This window comes from Nyctereutes procyonoides, unplaced genomic scaffold (assembly GCF_905146905.1).
Source record: "Nyctereutes procyonoides isolate TBG_1078 unplaced genomic scaffold, NYPRO_anot_genome, whole genome shotgun sequence".
Taxonomy (NCBI): domain Eukaryota; kingdom Metazoa; phylum Chordata; class Mammalia; order Carnivora; family Canidae; genus Nyctereutes; species Nyctereutes procyonoides.
The window spans coordinates 60,770,145-60,791,185 of record NW_026575020.1 but is presented as its reverse complement, the minus strand read 5'-3'; the positions used below and the strand labels follow the sequence as shown (position 1 = coordinate 60,791,185).

General features: G+C 52.9%; 2 protein-coding genes across 5 annotated transcripts in view; one reads left to right on the top strand and one right to left on the bottom strand.

Annotated features, from left to right (window-relative positions):
• TBCD (tubulin folding cofactor D) overlaps positions 1 to 21,041 on the bottom strand; it is a 111,487-nt gene that overhangs the window by 56,749 nt on the left and 33,697 nt on the right. For 3 of the 4 annotated variants that reach the window (XM_055322159.1, XM_055322166.1, XM_055322174.1), the window contains exons 12-13: positions 20,266 to 20,340; positions 17,017 to 17,111 (exon numbers count right to left, since the gene is read on the bottom strand). In XM_055322159.1, the coding sequence (XP_055178134.1) occupies positions 17,017 to 17,111; positions 20,266 to 20,340 (170 nt within the window). Of the gene's footprint in view, positions 1 to 16,112; positions 16,707 to 17,016; positions 17,112 to 20,265; positions 20,341 to 21,041 lie in introns of those variants that run through there. The other variant, XM_055322185.1, reaches the window with a different exon arrangement.
• On the top strand, positions 1,728 to 10,498 carry ZNF750 (zinc finger protein 750). The gene is made up of 3 exons (XM_055322148.1): positions 1,728 to 1,784; positions 7,254 to 8,872; positions 9,018 to 10,498. Exons 2-3 carry the CDS (start codon positions 7,434 to 7,436, stop codon positions 9,736 to 9,738), a joined length of 2,160 nt encoding a protein of 719 aa, XP_055178123.1. The 5' UTR covers positions 1,728 to 1,784; positions 7,254 to 7,433; the 3' UTR covers positions 9,739 to 10,498.

Below are 21,041 nucleotides of genomic sequence, written 5' to 3'. Positions count from 1 at the left end.
CAGGAATGTTATTTGGAATCAAGGACGTAAACACCAAAACACTCAGCTAAGAACAAGTCCCGATGCTGCAGAGACGGAGGGCGGGGGGCGGGGGGCAGTGGTCCGAGTGTCCCACGGAGACCTGGGGCCTGTGCCGTCCCCTCCAGTCTGGGCAGGTCAAGCAGGACACAAGAGGTGCCTCACCAACCGCACTGTGGGGGGCCCGGGATGCGACACCACATGGAGGAGGACTCAGCGTCCCCTCCAGGGCACAAGGCGGATGGCACTACGGAGGACGCTCCAGGCCAGCTCCATACCAAAGGGCCCCACCGACGCAGCACGTGCCCACGGAGGCGGCCCACACTCCAGACCCACACGGAGTCCGGAGAGGAACTAAAGGTCCTTTAAGCCACCACGGTTTGGGGTGCTCGTTACCCAGCCACAGGTAAGAGGGACAGCAATGAACTAGAGTGTTTTGTGATGAAACTTAGAGAAGCATTTTTTCACCCTTTAAGTTATACAAACACCTAATTTAAACAAAAGTTAAGGGGATCCCTGGGTGGCACAGCGGTTTAGCGCCTGCCTTTGGCCCAGGGCGCGATCCTGGAGACCCAGGATCAAATCCCACGTCGGGCTCCCGGTGCGTGGAGCCTGCTTCTCCCTCTGCCTGTGTCTCTGCCTCTCTCTCTCTCTCTCTCTCTCTCTCTCTCTGTCTCTGTCTCTCTGTTTGTGTGACTATCATAAATAAAAATAAAAAAAAGAAACTATAAACAAAAGTTAACTAAAAAGTTTTTTTTAAGAATATAAAGATAAAACAAAGTGAAATCTTAAGCCTTGAATTAAAATTAAAAACCCACAGCATCTGGTCTGGCAAGCCTGACCCTGCACCACCGTGCCAGATGCGCCACGCGTGACGGGGCCGCTGAACCCAGCTGCCACCGCCTCTTTTCCCTGTCCCCAAACCCACATCTCATTCCAGCCTCACTAGCAGCCACGGGTTGAACAGCAAGCAGTTTAAGCGGGGAGGGAGATAAACCCGCTCAAAGATTCGGCGTCTCGGTTATTCGTAAGAACAGGGCAGCGAGAGGCACACGGCCACCTCCCGGCAGCGGCGCAGCAGCCCTGCGGCGAGCTGGGTGCTCTGTGACGGCCCCGACGTGCGCCGGCAGGCCCCTGCAGCCGGGTGGCTGAGGTCCCCCCACCCCCCCACCCCCACCCCCGCGAGGGGGACGCAGGCAGATTCCCAGGCACAGGGCGATGAGGGAAAAGCAACAAAAGGCTGGCGCAGACCCTCCAGGGCAAGGCCACCGTGGAGCGTGGCCTCCGAGGAGCCACTCTCGGGTGTGCCGCCGCCACACACACTGGAGCTTCTGAAGATCTCACGCGCGGTGTCTGTGTGACAACAGCCAGCACTGTGGCATCCCACCCACACCCGTCCCTCTCTCCCCTACCCGCAGGATGGCGGGGGCAGCCCCCGCAGTCACTCTCAGACCCGCGCAGGGCGCTTCCCCGTGAAGCACACAAGCGGTGCCTGGGGGCGCCTGGCTCGCGGCCCGCGGGTGGCTGGCGACGCTGCTGCTAAGCAGCTCGGTGGGTGCAAACACATGAATCGTAGCTGCGGGCGGGAGGAATATCAGGTGCATCTCTACGCCCCGAGGGCTCAACTCCTACACTTAAACCCCTCCCACTGGAACAGCCGGCTCCAGTTTCAGCCGGCGAGCGAGCGTGAGAACAGGTCCTGCTCTCGGGCCAGCCCCGGCTCCCGACCAGCCGCTCCCAGCACTGCCCGGCACTGCCCGTCTCCGGTGAGTACTCCTTCTCGGATTCAAGTTCTCTTTCAAAACTGCTCTCCGATGTATCTCGAATTAGCTATGTGGCTCAGGGAACCACCTGCCCGGGATCTGCTCTGCCTTGCTCTGTCCTCTGAAGATTACTCAGGACCCAGCAGGTGCACTGCTGGAAAGGGAAACCATTAGCACAGAACTTGAATAAGGCTGACGCTTTATTCTAAGAGTACGAACAAGTTTATTCGGAAATTAAGTCCTCATTTCTACAGAAAATCTAAACTAAAACTCAAATGTATCTAAGTGCTTCTCTGCTCCTTAAAGCTCTAGAAAATTTCAACATAAAGTCACGTATATGTAGAGACACATGTAAACACCTATGTAGGTGTGTTTAGACAATTGCTGAATTTACGGTTAAACTTCTTGGAGTTTAAAATGAGTACTGTCTTGACACGTGCTTACCAAGACAAAAAGAACAAAACCAAAGAGGATTCTGAAATATACAAAAAGGGTTTTTTTTCCCCTTACAAAAGTCTTTGTAAATCTGTTATGACAATTATTGGCCAACCAGCCAAGTCTGACCAAAGTCAGACTTCATTTAAGCAAACTCTGTCTACATTTATTATCTTTATTTTGCATTAACTGAGTCCTCCCAAAGCCTCGAACTGGTATTATTCGGGTGAAGGAGGCAGGCAGGGCGCCGCGGGGCACTGGCCCCGCTGGGTGACAGGCTGTGCACACTTACTAGGAAGAGCGTGGGTCTGTAACCTGGGATCTCTGGCTGAAACTAGAAAGAGCCCTGGTTTTATTCCCACATCCATTCTTCCAAACTACATTCTAGAAAACTGTCTTTCTCCCGAGGTCATGGTTGTCCTGAAGTTTATCCTTCGCTATGAAGAACCAAGAGTCAGGGAGGGAGTGGCGGTTAATCACTGGAAAAGCTCAATTGGAGTAAAACTCACAAATCTCGTTCTTGCGACACCCCAGTGGGTAGGCGACAATGGCGTGTCCTTGGGTTATGCAATAACGCCACATCACAATATTGTAATTATAGCATGCCCTTCAAAACGCTCTACCTGACGAGGCTCCCTGCCAGGCAGCCGGACAGCACCGAAGGGACCATTACGGCATTAGTTCAGTTCACAGGGCAACACGCATGACAAGCGTACTCGGCCAGCCCGTCCCAGCAGTGTCCTATAAACCTAAGCTGTAATTACCTCTATTGTGTCCTATCAAAGTTCAAAAAAAAAAAAAGATCTTTTTCTCTTGGCTGTTTTTTGGATTTCAAACTCCTTAGAAACTTTTTAAACATGCCAGCCACTCGCTTTATCCTAACAACTGGCAAGTGCATTAACTGTCCACACTTAGGAACCTATCGAAAGCGCACTGGCAATCTAGAACTTCAAAAACAAGCAAACAAAACCCTGTGGCCAACCGAAACCACAGGCTGCTCAAAGTGCTGTGTGGGCAGTTATGCCCAGACGCCGCGGGCCTATGAGCAGGAGCCCCGCAGCAGAGATGCGGCGGCCGCAGCTGGCTCACGGCGCTTTCCAAGGCAAAAAAGCACATCAGTTCAACCCCGGCAGATGTTTAAAATGCCTGATGTCACAAATGGGCATCTTTGGGTAAAACAGGACAACCTCTGGAAGCTCGCACGGGCCCCGTGTGTGTGGCTTTAGGTCACCACTCCCGCGGTCTCTCCCCCTCAGACGGCCACTCAGTCTGACAAGACTCCACGAGGGAGGCCACAGAGGCAGGCAGAGCGCAGAGCTGACCCCGCATTTCAGTGACAGCCACCCTGACCCCACCCTGAGGGAGGGAGGGAAGGTGCCTGAAGGGCAGCTCCCAGCACGTCCCGCAGATCAAGAGTAAACATGCGGCCCTCTGTTTAGGGCCACACTGACACCTGGACTTTAAGACGTGCTAACCCTGCAGTTCTCTAACAGAAGCCAAATTAAAGGGGTCCTGCGTCATGAGCAGCTCTCCAGATGCAGATCAACGAGAAAGACCCGCACCCCCAGGAACAGGCCATGTGAACCGCCTCCGGCCACCCTTAGAAAAGCCTCACCTCCCAATGCAAATCCAAACTTACTACCATTAGTTCTCCACTGTGTTGTTTTGGCAACAATACCCTTTTTTCAGAATATTTAACACCCGCAGCTGCCAGCCAGCATCAAGTCCAGCAGATACAAGCTGGCCTGGCAGAGACGGTCGCACACCGCGTCCCTGCAGAGGGCGAGCCTGACGAGGTCCTGGGCAGTCAGGCTGAGTTCCCTCATCCTCGTAAACGTCCCTGGGGCAGGAGAACTCACTGACATCACCCTATGGGCTGTCCCCTTCGAGCGCTTACAATAGCCTCAGTTTTGTCCCACCTATTTCTCTGATATTGCATTTTTACGACCAAGTGAATACGCCCGTCTCCATCGGCATCTGAAGCAGCTGTGCTCCCTTGTTTTAATTAGTGAATTGTGCAACCTGAGAGGTCAGTTTACCCAAAGTTACTAACACTACTGCACCTGTGAGTCCATCGCAGGCTTCCCTTCCCACAGGTCAGCGCCCTGGACGCTCTCACCCCCTAGGGCGCTGGCACGATCCCCAGAGAAGCGATTTACTGTCCTGTATGCTAACCGAACAAAGAACAAAAATTCAGACAGGAACTTTACACATGACATCATTAGACTGAAAAAAGTATATATTAACATAAAACCAATTAGCGCCCCAGTTTTTCGTCCAGGTAACACTAAGGTAACTTAAGTATATAAACTACCTCCTACAGATGTTCGATCAATATAATAATAGGTTTATCTCCACGTTTGCCTAAAAGTATCAGCGGTGCTAAATAATACTGCTCCTGAAACCAACGCATCGTCGTAGAACGCATCTGAATCATTCTCTTAAATCCTGAGAGAACTTTTCATTCATCCACCGCCTGGGGTTTGGGATGCTGGCGGCGCTGCATCTGTGTCCACTCTCGGTGCTATACTCTGGGCTCACACTTGATAAAGTTTTGCAACTGTCATCATTTTGATCATGATGCTTCTAGCTAGTGATGAAATCACTTTTCGGATCTTTGCCATAACATATCCTATACAATCATGGGAACCTGACTTGCAGAGGTTCTCACGCCTTCAGAACCAGGGAGCATGGTGAGACGTGCCGGTACACGCCCGCTGACTTATCTAGCTGGCCCAGGTTGGCTGGAATCGCTTCCTGACAGGCGGCAAGGAAATTGTGCTTTTATAGCCCAGAGCATACCTACCCCCCCGAGGTATGGGCTGAACTCATAAAGAGTTATTTCACGTTTTTCCCTCTAATAAGAGGGGAAGTTTAGAAAGACGCAGAGCTCTGCTTACCGGTGTAACAAGCTGGGCTCTGACACTGCCTTGCAGCTCCTGCAGCTGTGTAGCGGGAGGGCAGGAACAGGCAAGGTGAGTCAATGTGCACCCCCCGCCCCGGGCTCTGGGGACAACCCCCCCCCCACCCCCTGCCGGTCACAGGGCAGCCAAAAGTCCCGTTTCTCACCCAAAATACATGCCTCACCACTACTGCTCTGCAGAAACTCAACAGAAGGGCCACAGACATGGGCAGAAAGTACTTCCCAGTACTTCTCAATAAGCAGGCATCTCTAGAAGCAAGGGACGATGACGAAGCCGGTTAACAGGGGCAGTCCATCTGGGGGTGGGGGGAGCGCTTCTTTATGTTTTTAAGGAATATGAATAAATGAGTAGAGAAACCAGTTTGCTAAGAATAAAATCAGAAAGCTCTCTCAGAAATCTAAGGCATCCCAGTGAACACCCACACCCCACCTGCTTCCCCGCCCCCCCCCCACACCACCGATGACCTCATCGCAGTGTGTGGGATCGCAAGGAAGGCATTTCAGAGAAACGTTTTATTTTGTAAAAACAAGTCTCTTCAATTTCCCATACGTTTTTCACCATTTTTAAAAGGCTGCTTTCCAGCTGAGAGTTTTAGCACCCCGATGTCTAGAAGGCGATGCTTTATCCACGAAGGCTCGGGAGACACAGGACTGACCTCATTTGCCTATTCCTTAAAGCAAACTACAACTGAAAACAGTCTTGTTAAATCGTTTCCTCTTAACTTTATTCTTCAGCTGTCTGAAAACCGCCGCCTCCGAAGCTCCGGGCCCGACTCCGCCCGCTGCCCTCCAGCCTCCCCACCCACACGCTTGCTCCTCCACACAGTCACTCCATGGGCTGGTCCGGGGCACCCAGCCGCGCAACCAGGGCCTTGAGAGATCCTCCCAGACCTCACGTCTTTGTTCTCGGTTTCGGGTTATGAGGCAGAGAGAGTGCCCCAGGGGTGTGCGGAGCAGCCTTGAAGGAAACCAGGCTGAGATCTCCGGTTAAGCCTGGGAGGGGGCAGGGATCCGGGACAGGAGGGCCCTGCGGGAAGGGATCGAAGGCCAGAGACACCTGCAGCCTCTGCGGGGTCCCAGGGCCCTGGGGGAGGTGACGGGCCCCACTGGCCCCCACATCCCTGCCTGCCACTTGGCCAAGGACGGCCCGGGGCCCACTTCCTAAGGGGTAAAGAAAGGCTGGGATGGTGGCCTAGCACGGTCCAACCATCCGTCCAACAGGCACCACCACTTGGGAGGGAAGGCCAGGAAGGGCAGGCAGGGGCCCTGGGCCGGACTAGCTCTCAGCTGTCCACACCCACCTGTGTGTGCCGGCCGGGCGGGCACGGGCTGAGCGTAAGAACCACGAGGTGGGCAGCGGAAACACGGCCGTGAAGGAGAAGGTTCGGTCCCTCACAGGGCTAAGAAACTCACCTTGATAGCATCTCAAAACCACCTGAGTCAACATAAACACAGCACTTACGTTTGTATCTGAGACAGCATAAATGCTACTCACCGATAGAGCTGACTTTTTCTTTTGACTTTGGAAGCGGTAGGGTGGGACTGCGTATTTAAATATTCTCTTCTAAGCGCCCACGCGTAGAACACAGCATGACTAAACAGGACAGGATGGTCAAGGAGCCCTGGCGACGTGTCACACGCAGACCTTCCCGGCTCTAAGGGAGCCATGTGAGCGTCCCACACAGGCCAGGCCCCGGTAGTCACGGTCAGCGCAGTCAGGTCGGCACCACAGACTCCAGGGACACGAGCGGGGGATGGGGCGTCTCAACAGTGACCTGGCCTCAGGCCACAACCTCCTGGCACCCAAGGCCTCAGGTCACAGGATAAAGGTTCCCCAAACTCAAAGGACTACAGGTGTCCTCAGAGCTGACACTGACACACCACACGCTTCTTGGCCCCAAGGCGACTCTTCCAGGTCAGACTTGAGAAAACAGGAACGTTGTGGGGGCTGGCGGCCAGGTTGTAAGTCGGGGGCAGTCGGCGCTCACCACCTCCGGGCAGCGACGAGGGCGGTGACCCCTGTACCCCAGGTGGCCTGTTGTGAAGCCGGGCTAGTTCCTCCTAGACCCGTTAAGCTAGTGTCCAGACCCTAAGGCTCTGCTCCTCTGTTGCAGCACCCAGCCCCAATGAGCAGGACGCCCCCCATCAGACCCACGGCACGTGGAGCTGGCGGCAAATAGAAGCTCTTGGAAAGCAAACAAAGGAGAAGCCGCGAAACCGCGAGATCTTCATTCGCCAGAAGCCAGCAGTGCTCGGACCAGGGGGACACCAGCGCCTACAGCACAGGAGAGAACATGAGTCTCCTCAAAGAGCGAAAACCAAAAAAGCCGCATTACATCCCAAGGCCTCCAGGAAAGCCCTTCAAGTATAAGTGTTTCCAGTGTCCCTTCACTTGCAATGAAAAGTCACACCTTTTCAACCACATGAAGTACGGTCTCTGCAAAAACTCCATCACCTTAGTGTCAGAGCAGGACCGAGTCCCGAAGTGCCCCAAATCCAACTCTCTGGACCCCAAGCAGACCCATCAGGCAGACTCGGCAGCAAAGCCCACCTCCGCCAAACCCGTCTCCAACGGGCTCCCACACTTTGATGCCAAGCTCCAGCAAAGCCTCACCAAGGATGACGTGAAGGAAAACCTAGAACTGCATGCACGGGGGCCCCACAGGGGCCCAGGACAGAAGCCTGCCCTCCACGAGGAAGCTGCACCCCCGAGTCCAGCTCCAGAAGCCCCGCGGGGCACCCAGCCTGTCCTGGAAGGCATTGTGCGGCCCTCGGCATTCGTCCCAGTGGGAGAGCACAGGCTGAAGGGCCCAGAACACGCTGAGGCCCCCGAACTGCTGGCGCTGCCCAACCCCACGGCCAAAGCCACCGCCTTCCACACCAAGTCTGCATTCCACACTCCCGGCTACCCATGGAAGGCTGGCTCGCCTTTCCTCCCGCCCGAGTTCCCACACAAAATCCCTTCTACAAAGGGGTTTAGTGCCATTTCCCCTTACGTGCACCCCGCGATCCCAGAGTACCCGCCGCACTTCTACACTGAGCACGGACTGGCCACCATCTACTCGCCCTACCTACTCGCCGGGAACTCACCCGAGTGCGATGCCCCCCTGCTGCCTGTCTACGGGGCCCAAGACCAGAGGCACCTGCTGCCTCCGCCGGGGCCGGTCCCGAAGCACCTGAACCCCCCCTCGGCCTACGACCATTACAGGTTCTTCCAGCAGTACCATCCCAACCTGCCCATTCCGTACGGGTTTTACAGACCAGAGTCTGCGTTCTCCTCCTACGGTCTCAGACTCCCGGCCGTCGCAGGTGTTTCCAGAGATCAAAGCTCCCACCTCCTGGAAGAAGCTGCCCTGCTCTACCCGGCCCTGAGTCCGTCCAAGTCAAGTCCTTCCAGCACCCACAAAAAGCACACCGAGTGTGAGAAGGAGAGCCCAACTCCCGAGGCTAAAGATCGCTCCAAAGATGAGCAGAGGGACGCAGAGGGGACCAAAATGAGCCCTCGAGCCGGCAGCGCGGCCACGGGCTCCCCGGGAAGGCCGAGTCCCACCAACTTCACGCAGACAAGTCAGCCGTGTGCCGGGCCGTGCGGCCTCTCGGACAAGCCAGCCCCCGGCGTCCCAGGACGGCTCCATCCGCCTGAACACGGCCTCACAGCCTTCAGGCCTGTCAAGAAGAGCGCAGAGTGCCCACAATCGCAGGTTCTGGAGAACACAGACGAGTCTCCAAAGAGGTAAGAAAAGTTTCATTTTCAAAATCTCCAGAGTGTGTCCCGGGTCGTGCTCAAGTAGCCAAGCGCGTGCGGGCTCGCGGCGCCTTAGAGCGGCGCTTTCCCGGGCAAGGTTCCCATTAAGCCTCTCTCTGCCTCTCTCCTCCAGCCTGGACGCCACGAGCGGAGACGCTGCGGGTGCGGGTGCGGGTGCGACAGGAAGTGCCTCCCCCGGCCCGGAGGCCACACTGTCCGGCCCGGAGGACAGCTCCCGGACAGCCCCGCTGAACCTCTCCAGGAAACCAGAGGCTCCGCCAGCCACGCACAGCCCCGCGTACAAGGACTTCGCGGAGCTGCAGGACGTGCCTCTGAACCTGTCGGTGAAGGACCCCTGCAACGCCCTGCCCCCGAGGCCCCCGTTCCACCGCCCGCCGCGAGGCGCAGACCCGGACGCTGCGGCCGCCCCGAACCCCAACGTGCCCAGAGCCGAGGATGGGCCCGAGCAGGCGCAGACAGACCCCAGCAGCCCTGACGCTGCTGCGCGGCCCCCAACAGCGCCCCCCGCGAGGGCCCAGGAGCCGGCAGCGGTGGACAGCAGCGACGAGCAGAAGCAGACGGCGGCCGTGGCCCTCTGCCAGCTGGCAGCCTACAGCCCGGGGACCGTCCGGGTGGGCGACGGGGAGCCCACGGCCCCAGAGTCCACCTGCCAGCAGGATGCACCCACGGTCCACGCCACGGAGAACCAGGAGGCTCAGTGCGACCCCAGACCCAGAGGGCAAAAGAGGACAAGTCCGAGGGATGCAGGGAAGTCCCAGCAAGGGACCAAGAAGACGAAGCCGAGCGACACAGCCAGAGTGTTCACTCTCCGGAAAAGAACACGGGTGTCCTAGTGCCCGGGCCCCGTGGGATGCAGACACGCCTCCCAAAGCAGGTGGCAACAGCAGCAAATCTCCACTGGCGCCTTCACTGTATCTGGTCAATTTTTTACGATGCAGTTTCTTTTTTCTTCTCAAAAAAACACACCCCCCCCAAAAAAAACAAAAAAATAAAAAAACGAACAAAAGAAAGAAAAAACTGCAACTTCAGTTTCTGTAAATATTAAGCATGAATATTCAAAGGTGCTTTTACTTTTTGGTTGTAAAAATATTTAAATGACTCATACACTTAAGACTGATGAGTTAAACTGCCTTTCATTTTTGTAAAATGTCACATGGAATACACAGACTAAAAGACAGCTTTTAGGTGTACACCATCTTATAGGAAAGCTTTAAAAATACTTTTCTTATAAATACCTTAGTACTAAAACAAACTGCTTTAACTGTTTTGCTAACAATTCTGCTGCACGTTTTCAAGTAAGTAACAGTTACTGGGGGGAAAAAATGCCAGGAGAAAACATTCCCAGTCCTGTCATTAAAGTGCCCGAGGTAAAAACTACGTGATTTGTTACGAGGACACACGAACATCAAGAGGCTATTTATACACATAATTTATTTCCACCAGGGAAAAACGTATCGCGGGAGTGGCTATACGTTCCTACTTCTTCATGATGCTACAGTGAATTTCCCGACTCATTCTGCCTCGTTTTCCACTTTCTAAAATGATGTACATATTGCCAATTTTCCAATAAACTCATAGGTGACTTTAAGAGCACATGAACTCTGTGTGATGTTTTTTAGTCTGGCACAACCAACTCGGTGAGGGAAGGAACAAGCTGAGGCAACAAACTGAGAAAAAGAGCCCCTGCCCCTGCGTGTGTGCGTGTGCGTGTGTGCGCGTGTGTGCGCGTGTGTGCGTGTGGGCACGCGTGCATGTGTGGTGCCACAAACAGGAGGCACTAAGTCTGGCCCTGCACACCTGCCCGGGGCTCCCGAGGCCTCAGGTCCTACAACTGCCACCTGAGAAAAGGCCGTCAGCACCGGCACACCCCACCCCACGGGCCTTCGGGAGACCCCGTCCTCCCACTTTTCAGGAGGGCCCCTGCCCTCTGACGCACCAGCTGGGCTATGCACCAAAGGCCACGGCGCACAGCAGTGGGTGCCGAGGTGTGCCTTCAGACAACCACATGCGGTTAACCCAAAACGCAGAGTTAACCACACAAACGTGAGGGGCACGTGCATTACCTTCACTATGACGCCAGGGCTCTCTCGTTCCTATACCTAAATGGTTTGACAAAGAACAAAAGTAGGATAACCCTGCTTTCCGGCCAATTAACACCCTGCAGGAAGCAACACCATACATCAGGGGCTGTGTTCCAGGCTCAGGACCCAAAGCCTGGCATCCAGAGACAAGCCCTCCCCTCTGGCCTTACGCACAAGAACACAAACCTTCCGTGTCAAGGGCCCAAAGATTCGGAGACCACGATGTTTTAAAGTTCACCCAAAGTGTAAGGCATCATCCGAAGTGATAAAAAGAGGAAGCAGGACCGTTAACGACCGTGCAGCCCCCCTGCCACAGCGCAGCATCGGAGGAGATGCACGCCTCGGAGCTCTCGAGAGGCAGAGGCCGCCGCTACCTGTAGATTCTCACTGTGGAGCATGTGTGCCTGCAGCAGGACGACGGACCCCTCTCATGCAATTCCCCCAGAGGTCACACGTCACAGCCACGGAGACCCCGGCAGGCCCTTCAGATCTGTCTTGAAAGCACAACGGAGGGCACCTAGGTGGCTCGGTTGGTCAGTGTCAGACTCTTGATTTTGGCTCAGGTCACGATCTCCAGGTAGTAAGACTGACTGAGCCCCGTGTTGGGCTCCACATTCAGTGGGGAGTCCGCTTGAGATTCTCTCTCCCCCTCTGCCCCTCCTCCCCCCACACTCTCTCTCTCCCTGTCTCTCTCACTAAATAATAATGATTTCAAAGTACAGTGCACTCCTAGATCTCTGTAACAAAAAGTCTTGCTGGTTTTTTAACTATACTACCTTTCTGTATTTACTTGTGACCCAACTTGAGAGTTCTAAGTTTTTAACCTTTACATGTAAAAAATAATAAACCCTCAAAGTTAAATGTAGAATGATTTCCCTACGACCCTGCAATTCCACTCCTAGGTACACACCCCGAAGAAGTAAAAACAAGGACCCAAACAGATACGTGTACACCAAAGTTCACAGTAACATTATTCACAAGAGTCACAGGATGAAAGCAACACAAGCCGATCAATGAACGGATAAAACGGGATATCCATTCGGCAGATCATTCAACCGTCCAGAGGAACGACGTTCTGACAAACGCTACAGCAGGAATTAACCTTGAAGACCTCCTGCTTGGGGAATTAAGCCCAACACAAATGGACAAACCTTGTACAACTCTACCTGTGGGAGCACCTGCAGCGGGCAGATTCATAGAGGCAGACAGAGGGGTGGCTACCAAGAGCCGCAGGGGAAGGGAGAGGGGAGCTTAACGAGGACGGTTTCTGTTCAGGATGATGAAAAGTTTTCAGAAATGGTGATAATGGTTGTACAAACTGTAAATGTGGCTGATACCACTGAATTGTACATGTAAAAATAGTCAGCAAGGCAAATGTTTCTATTACGTATTTTTTTTAATACACCCAAAACCTTGAATCGTGTACCTTGAATAGGTAAACTGCCCGGCAGGTGAACTGTCTCTCAATACAGCTAACAGGGACCTTGAATGCGAGTGAAGAGGGAAACAAAATGCTGACAAGAAGCCTTCTGAAGAGGCTTCCCAGCAGCCCGTGGCAATCTGCCCCACCACCAGCTCAACCTTCGCCACGATGCCACACTCCGTGGGGAAAGAGGGCACGGGCGTGTGAAATAAAGCACACACACACATTCATCAAGGAGAAAAGCACTTTAATTCAGAAGGGCCGAACGACTACTTCACATACTAAGTCAAAGAGGTCTCATTATGGTATTCACGTCTTTCTAGGTTTTTTTTTTTGTTTGTTTATTTTTAAGCAATCTCTACACCCTGTGAGGCTCGAACTCTGAGATCAAGAGTCACGTGGCTCTTCCAACTGAGCCAGCCGGGTGCCCCTGATTCACTTTCCTTACAGACGGGAATGTCCAACAGTAGAAAACACACAAAGGTTAAAAACCGGAGAGGCACATGGTCCTCAGAACAGGAAGGTGAGAGGACTGTGAGGAGCACTGGAGAGTGCAACCCCTCTCAGGCCCGGCTGCTCCCTTGGGAACTGATGTACACAGGCCTGTGGGTAGCGACGAGGTCAGGAGACGTCCGTGTTCTGCAACCACAGAGCTGCGGTCACAGCCGGGCCCCACCTCCCAAAGCAGGCTGACTCCAGGCTCCATGGCACCTGGGCCAAGGAGACAGTATGGCAGTGTCACCAACACGGCCCCTTCCAGGGACACAGGACTGCCTCCGTGGCAGACTTTGGCTTGCGGACGCCAGCCCCACCCCCACCCCACCCCACTGGGGCCAGACAGTGGCACTGCTAGCCTTCCAGTCTTCTCTCACAGGCACTTCTCTAATAAAATCTCTGCACATCTGATCCCGTCTCAGCATCTGTCTCTGCTCAGGGGACCCAGACTAATGCCGGAATGCTAGTCAAATGCTAGTTTTGGATAATGTCACAGAATATAGCAAAGGAGGGAATTCCACAAATCTGTCCCTCCACCACAACAACCATTAAGCCAGCAAAAACAGACTCAACTTGTTCAGAACTCTGAAATCTCATCAAAAACTTACAGCAACCAGGAGACTGCTGAGTGAAGAAAAAAAATCTACAAAATTTCACCACTTAAGGAAATCTCTGTTAGGTCACTCACTGGCAGTCTACCAACATAATGGAACAGAGACTTCAGTGACCAGACACAACAAGGAATACAGTCGTTACAAACAGAAAAGTCACTAAATGGACAATGATCACCTTCAACAAGCAACAGCAGCAAACCCCTGGGAACAGGGAGAACCTGATTTCCACAGTTACCACACTATAGTATTCAAAATGTCCAGTTTTGGGGCACCTCAGTGGCTCAGTGGTTGAGCATCTGTCTTGGCTCAAGTCATGATCCCAGGGTCCTGGGATCAAGTCCTGCATCAGGCTCCCCACAAAGAGCCTGCTTCTCCCTCTGCCTATGTATCTGCTTCTCTCTGTCTCTCATGAATAAATACAATCTTAAAAAATAAAAAAAGAAAAGCAGAGAAATTGTCCCAGAGGAAACCCAGACATTGTACTAAAATGAGACAAAGACTTTAAATCAATTTTCAGATACGCTCAAAGAGCTAAGGGATACCAAGAGAACAATGTCCAAACAAACACAGAATGTAAATAAAAAGACAGAACATATAGAAAGAGACCATATAGAAATTCTGAAACTGAAAAACACAGTAAGAGATCTGAAAACTTCAGGTGAGCTGTACAATGGCAGATCTGAGCAAGTAGAAGAAAGAATCAGTGAACCTGAAGAGAGCGTAACCGGTGTTATCCAGTCTGAGGAGCAAGAAAAGAAGAAGAAAAAGGAACAAATGTTAGCCCGTGTCAGCTTCGGAGCCTGTGCCAAGACAACAATCACTGTTCCCAAGGCCTGGTGCCATCCTTCCCGGGCCAGAGACGGCACAGCTCCCTGCGACCCCGCCAGGCACAGCAAGGGCCTGGCAGGAGGATTCAGCACACATGGAAGACGCCACCAGGCCGCAGGCAGCCAGCCAATCAAGCAAAGACACACATTTTATCTTCTAGATTTTAGCCAACAGCTTGACACCTGTCATTCATGACACCAACGCCCACGTTCTCTCACTCCGGCAGCTAGATCCGGTGGACACTGCAACATCATAAGATACGATGGGCACATGCACACCAGCCAGTCTCAGGCATGGAAAGCAGAGGCAAGGCTCTATGTCCTTCAGTTAAACAGGAGTCAGAACCACCCACTTAGGGATTTCACCTTGTCTGTCACACACTCACACAGAAGACTGGTCTTAAATCAAAATGCAGGACTTTGGTGCAAATGACACCAACCAGAAAGTGAAAAAACCACCATGGAATGGGGAAAAAAAAACTCCAGATCCTATATCTAGTGAAAGACTTACCAGGATATATGAAAAACTCACAGCCAACAACAAAAAGCCTTATTTATCTTTTTTTAAAGATTTTTTTTATTTTTATTTATTTGTTTATGAGAGACAGAGAGAGACAGAGGCAGAAACATAGGCAGAGGGAGAAGCAGGCTCCCCACAAGGGGCTCGATGCGAGACTCGATTCTGGACCCCAGGATCACTCCCTGAGCTGAAGGCAGACGCTAAACAGTTGAGCCACCCAGGCATCCCGACAGCCCCGTTTTTTAAATGAGCAAAGAATACGAACAGACAATTCTCCAACAAAAATATCCAAATGGCCAAAAAGCACATGAAAAGATGCTCAGCATCATTGGCCAACCATGGAAATGCAAATTAGAGCCAAAGTGAGATGCCACTTCACACCCATTAAGAGAAAAACAAGTGTCGAGGAGGATGTGGAGAAAGTGGAAGCCTCATATGCTGTTGGAGGAAATTTAAATGGTACTACCATTTTGGAAGACAATTTGGCAGCTCCTCAAAAAGTTAAAGACAGAGTTACCACATGACCCAACAACTCCACTCCTAGACAGATACCCAAGAGAACCAGAATCGTACGTCCACACAGAAACCTGCACATGAACATTCATAGCAGCGTTATTCATAATCCAAAAGGGACAAATCCAAATGTCCATCAACTGACGAACAGATAAACGGCCTGGTGTATCCAGACAGTGAGTGGAATATTAAGGCATAAAGAGGAACAAGGTACTACTGTTGCGTGCTACAACGTGGATGAACCTTGAAAACATCACACTGGATCCCTGGGTGGCGCAGTGGTTTGGCGCCTGCCTTTGGCCCAGGGCGCGATCCTGGAGACCCGGGATCAAGTCCCACGTCGGGCTCCCGGTGCGTGGAGCCTGCTTCTCCCTCTGCCTGTGTCTCTGCCTCTCTCTCTCTCTCTCTCTCTCTCTCTGTGACTATCATAAATAAATTAATTAATTAATTAATTTAAAAAAAAAAAAAAAGAAAGAAAACATCACACTAAGTCAAAGAAGTCAGGCACAAGACACTATCGTAGATTCCACGTATAGCGACCCGCAAAGGCATATTTAGAGACTGAAAGCAGATCAGTGGTTGTCTGCAGTGGGTGTGTCAAGGAGAAAGGGGGAGTTGACTGCCCCGAGCACAGAGTTTCTTTGTGGGACGACAAAAATGTTCTGAAATTAGATTATGATGATGGTTGCACAACCCTGTAAACATGAACCATTGAACTGTACACACTAAATGGGTGAACTTCACGGTATATAAACTTTATCTCGGTAAAGCTGCCACAAAAATAAGCAGAAGTAGGAAACAGAATCTTGACAGTCTCAGAGGCTCCTCATGCTTCACGATGCCAAGGGCAAAGCCGTTACTCCTGATACCCCACAGCTCAGACGCTAAGAGCACTATGCAGAGCCCCACCCGCCTCTGCACAGACATCTTCATCCTGGACAGACGCCAACTCCCAGGGCATAGAGCATCTGTGGCGACACAGCCCCGGATAGGGCCTTCTCCGTCCTTTGCGGGTATCCTTCACTTCTGTCCACACCCAGAGCGGATCCCCATCAGCCAGACCGGGCTTCACAGGGCCACAGCCCCACCCTCCCTCCACGTGCGGAGGCCCAACAGCTGGCACACACAGCTTGGAGCTCGGTGGCCCCTCTGCGTCTGCCACACTGTGCCCCCGTACCCCTGCTCAGGCCCGCTACCAAGCTTCCTCGGGCCCTCTGTCCCCTCCTCTTGTTCCCAGGGGACCATGATGTCACTCCACGTGACGAATACAGCAGCAGTACAAAACTTCTTAATAGGCAACAGCACCCCCACAGGGGTGAAAACCAGTCCTGAGAGACAAGAAAATCTCAGACATTACAATGGTTCATGGCTCCCCGAATGCAAACACACACTGTACCAGTGGTATTAGAATTTCACAGCAGGGAGAAGAGACAGCTGGAAAGTCAGAAAGGTTGATATAAGCAAGTTGAAAGACACAGGTCTAGTTTGCTTTCTCCTGCACAGAAATGCACCAGGCAGTGAGGGCAGAGGCCGGGTGTGTGCTCACGGCAGCCCACGCTGCAGACACTGGGTGAAGTAAAGCACCTGATGTGCTACAAACCGTCCTGATGATGCAAAGCGAATGTCTGCAATACTCACCATCCTCGAGTCGAGAAGGGAGCAACAGGCCTCTTCTGCCCAGTTCCGCCAACGCCAGACAGCCACCGTGCCAGGCATTGTCCGTCTCCTGAAAACTGAGACACACAGAAAGCCTGAGATCGCAGCGCTCCTGCCGGCTTCTCGCGCCGTGCACACACACTGCAGGTCCCCGTCCTATACCCGGGAGCCTCACTGAAAGCTGCTCGTGAGTTTTCAGAGTCGGACGGCTGAAGAAATAAATAAGCACTGTGTCCAGGACTTCTCTTCAGGTCTCCCACTGACAAGCACGGGCCCTAGGTGGGCCCCACGTGCTGCCAACCGAGGAAGCAGGCCACAGGTGTGCGTCCGCGAGACACCCAGGCTCCACACAGGTTTCCTGACACAGCAGCGTGTGCCAGCGGACTACACACCCAACAACTCACCCTAGCCACAGGCACTAAAGCCCGGGGACTCACAGCACAGGGGTTCTATCAAAATAAGGCTAGACTACATCAGCAGAGAGGGCAGGAGACCTCCTTCCCTGGCTTAAAGCAGAGATTAAAATGTCAGAATGAAATGCCGGTGAGAGAACTGGTTTTGCGCTATTTGAAACACAGACTCTTAATAAATGATTCTGCCAATTAATCAAGTCGTAGTAAAATTGTATATCTAATAAAATTTTTCCTGAAGTGGTCTGGAAGCTCACATTTACAGGTCCACCCGTGGGATCATGAATAGCGAGAAGTCGTTCTCAGAGTGCTAAGGGCTGTCCTGAAAGTTCTACACTCGGCTGCCAATATAAACATGGAAATACGCTTCGCCAAAAAGCAGGAGGCATTATAGGGCCCTTTCCTGTTCTAAATCCATCATTCTGGGCTGCCTGGGCGGCTCGGTGGTAGGGCATTTGCCTCTGGCTCAGGGTCCTGGGATCGAGTCCTGCATCGGGCTCCCCACAGGGACCCTGCCTCTCCCCCTACCTGTATCTCTCATAAATAAATGAAGAAAAATCTTTAATTAATCAATTAATCCATCATTCTGATGGCAAAGAAATGTTTAAGAAAAGTAACTGAACTGCATCCCTCCTAGCAACAAGCAAAAGAACGTGCAGAAAGGAGAAAGCGTAGTCTTATCTGCTCACTCCTGCGTGCCAGGGCCTACAGACGTGGACTCCCTGGGACAGACGGAGGTGCCGCCCCGTGGGCGTCACCACCAACTCATGCCAATTTTTATTTCCAATTATATATGTTTAAGTTCCAAGTGTTTTTTAAATGTCTGCCCCAAAGGCCATCTGACCATTTCAAAATCTAATATTGCATCTTGTGTTCTTTAGGATTTTAAATGGAAAAAAATGCTTCATGTTTTTCATAAGATTTGATATATTTTTTAAGATTTATTTATTTGAGGGATCCCTGGTGGCGCAGCAGTTTGGCGCCTGCCTTTGGCCCAGGGCACGATCCTGGAGACCCGGGATCGAATCCCACGTTGGGCTCCCGGTGCATGGAGCCTGCTTCTCCCTCTGCCTGTGTCTCTGCCTCTCTCTCTCTCTCTCTCTCTCTGTCTCTCTCTCTCTCTGTGCCTATCATAAATAAATAAAATTAAAAAAAAAAGATTTAGGGATCCCTGGGTGGCGCAGCGGTTTGGCGCCTGCCTTTGGCCCAGGGCGCGATCCTGGAGACCCGGGATCGAATCCCACGTCGGGCTCCCGGTGCATGGAGCCTGCTTCTCCCTCTGCCTGTGTCTCTGCCTCTCTCTCTCTCTCTCTCTCTCTCTGTCTCTCTCTCTCTCTGTGCCTATCATAAATAAATAAAATTAAAAAAAAAAGATTTATTTATTTGAGAGCGAGCAAGCAAGCAAGAGAGCAAGTACAAGCAGAGAGGGAGGCAGAGGGAGAAGCAGACTCCCTGAGCCACTCAGGCGCCCCGAGATTTGACGTCTTAAAGACACTTGCAAAAAATCAGCATTATGACGACTCATTTATGACCACAACAATCACCAGTTACACCAATGCCCGTTTCCGAACTAAACGTGTGCACTGCTGCTGGTCAACAGCTATGGAAAGGGGCACAACATTCCATCAGGCCTGTGGCCCGAGGGGAAACCAGGAAGACCAACGCCCTGCTGGCCCCTACTCTGCCCTCCAGGGGGGCTCAGGAACAGCGCCTCCCCCGCACGGCCTCCGGCTTGCGGCCAGACGTCAGCCCACTCACTCTCTCCTAGGCCCGAACTGCACAAGCAGACGTGGACACAAACATGCAAGGTGACAACACTGTATCACTGCATCGGCTGAGCCAGGGCACGCTAGCGCGCTGCCAAGTGGCAGAGGGCAAGTTCTGTCGCAGATCCAAGCGCAGGGCAATCCTGGGAGGGCACAGGGTCATGGGAGAATGGAGACCAGCAAGAGGCAGAGCCGTGAGTGGGTAGGTTCAGGAGAGAAAGGCCCAGAAGGGCCCAGGGACCCCAGCCCCAAACCACCAGGGGCAGTAAGCAGCACAGAGGAGGAGGACCTCAGAGGTGACCGAGTGGAGCTTGTGGAGGACAAGCAACGGTCAGTGTAGAAGGGACGGCCAAGACATTCTCGTTGATGTACTCACCTGTGCACCCAATATCCCTGGAGGACACAGGAAAAGTGGTGCCCCTGGGGTACCAGGAGGAGGGGACGATGTGTGCAGGGGAAGGTCAGAGAGAGGCACTTCAGCATCTTTCCTTCCATTCTGAATTTTTAACTAAAATATTACCCAACCAAAAGCAAAGATAAAACTAAGAGAAGAATAGAAAGCAGGGGCAGCCCCGGTGGCTCAGTGGTTTAGCGTCACCTGCAGCCCAGGGCCTGACCCTGGAAACCCCGGATCGAGTCCCACGTCAGGCTCTCTGCATGGAGCCTGCTTCTCCCTCTGCCTGTGTCTCTGCCTCTCTTTCTCTCTGAATGAATAAATAAATAAATATTAAAAAAAAAAAAATCGAAAGGAGCCATGTGGTGCATCGGGGGAAGGGGAGTGCTCCCTGGGGCCGCACGGCAGGGCCACCAAAGGTTTCTCAAAGTCACAGAGACTCCGAGAAGCCGCACCACATTAAATGTAATGGGATCTAAAGCTGATAACAGAAATGTAACAGAAATAACTAAAGTCCTCAAATTTAACTTCAAAAGGAAAGCAAAAAGGCTCTGGAGGCTCTGACGACGAGCTCAGCTGAAAGACGATGTAAAAAAGTAGAAGGAAAGAGGAGCCACTGCTTTTAGCCGGAAGCATGTCTCCATCCGATCGTCTCACGTACCTGAAACAATCCAGCACGGACCCAACCACGTCATCCGCCAGCTCTCTGGGAAGCCTCGCAGCCATCCTGCCAATCCTGCAAGCGAGACGCAGCACTCCGTCAGCATCGCCCCCGCCGTGAGGGGCACAATCGAGGAGGAACCGTCCCCAGAAACTCCCCCCCTCCAGGGAAGGGCGACAAGGGGCAGGCCCAGGGCAAGCCTCGCACACGGTCTGCTCGGCGCGAGGCCAGCTGCCTGCAGGAGCCCCATCCCAGCGACAAAAACACAAGGACACAGGCACGTCCCGAGGGAGGGAGACACGGGGCAGGTGCGCCCATACGGCAGCAGCGTGCCGGCGTCGAGGCTGCCCCCCACATCCACACTGGACACCCCGACTGGGTCAGCATCCCTCCGGGCCCAGCCCACTCCGCCCACATGGAACTCTGGGCTCAGAGGCTGCCTGCTGCCGAGTGAACGCCTTCTCCGCCAGGGCCCCTCTCTGGTTCCCAGAGGACCAACAGCACTGCCCGCCCACCGCTCCGGGTTCGGGGGGCCGTGCTAGTGTCTGCTCGCTGCGTGGGTGCCGTGCCTGCCTGCGCAAGGCGGGAGGGGCTGCTGACGGGACACGGAAGAGCAAGAAAAGGAACCCCTGCAAGGCAAAAAGGCGAACGTGGCATGCCCATAGTCCTGCCCACCGCGGCCAGAAAGGCCAGATGATGAAGGAGCCTCATTCCCCAGTAGCTTATATTCTTTAAAATTAGAACAAAATAATAAGCATCTATTAGGAAAAAACCAT